Source organism: Sinocyclocheilus rhinocerous, unplaced genomic scaffold, assembly GCF_001515625.1.
Source record: "Sinocyclocheilus rhinocerous isolate Xijiao unplaced genomic scaffold, SAMN03320098_v1.1 scaffold263, whole genome shotgun sequence".
Classification (NCBI taxonomy): Eukaryota; Metazoa; Chordata; class Actinopteri; order Cypriniformes; family Cyprinidae; genus Sinocyclocheilus; species Sinocyclocheilus rhinocerous.
The window spans coordinates 2,588,276-2,589,036 of NW_015645086.1; the positions used below are offsets into that span (position 1 = coordinate 2,588,276).

At 37.8% G+C, this 761-nt stretch overlaps 1 protein-coding gene across 2 annotated transcripts in view; it reads left to right on the forward strand.

The window, feature by feature from the left end:
- The window catches only part of LOC107705733 (probable ATP-dependent RNA helicase DDX23), an 11,226-nt gene that overhangs the window by 4,608 nt on the left and 5,857 nt on the right, over positions 1–761 (forward strand). Inside the window, exons 6-7 of one of the 2 annotated variants that reach the window (XM_016509176.1) lie at positions 58–196; positions 405–538. In XM_016509176.1, coding sequence (XP_016364662.1) covers positions 58–196; positions 405–538 — 273 coding nt within the window. The remainder of the gene's footprint in view (positions 1–57; positions 197–404; positions 539–761) is intronic. The other variant, XM_016509177.1, reaches the window with a different exon arrangement.

Here is a 761-nt window from a genome sequence, read left to right on the forward strand (position 1 = left end):
ATGCAAGTGCACTCAATAGTTGTTGTTGTTTTTTCTAAACATATGTTCCTGTCGTAGCCCAAGTTCTTGTCTAAAGGGGAGCGAGAAGCTGAGGCCATCAAACGGAGGGAGCAGCAGACAGAGGAACGCCGCAGACAAGTGGACGAGGAGAGGAAGAAACGAAGAATATTTCAGGACATCGGCAGGAAGATGCTAGGTGAGAGGCAGGACAACAGTAGCATCTGTAGAAACATGATTATACTTTTAAAATGGTTTCATTTTTTGTTTTGTTTCGTTTAGTCTGTGTCTGTTAACTTTGATGCTATCTATAAGCTAGTGTGCTCCTGAATGTTGACTCAATCAACTTTTAGCAGATGCATGCAATTTTCAGTTCTTCTCATCATCTTGCCTAATCTAACTTGCAGAGGATCCTCAGGAGAGAGAACGACGGGAAAGAAGGGAGCGGATGGAAAGAGAGAACAATGGGAATGATGAAGATGATGGGCGACAGAAGATTAGAGAAGAAAAAGACAAAGGAAAAGAGCTGCAGGCCATAAAGGTGAAGACTCTACACTGTCGTCGCTTACTCAGCTGGAGAAAAGACTAACCACGTTATATCATCGTCTTGGCTGAGTAATCATTAAAAAAAAATTAATTAGTATTAAACATTTTATTAATTGTCAAAGATACACGGTATAAGGAAAAACATAGAAATACTAGATTACACAGACTTTATATATATATATATATATATATATATATTTGTGTTTTATATATATTGA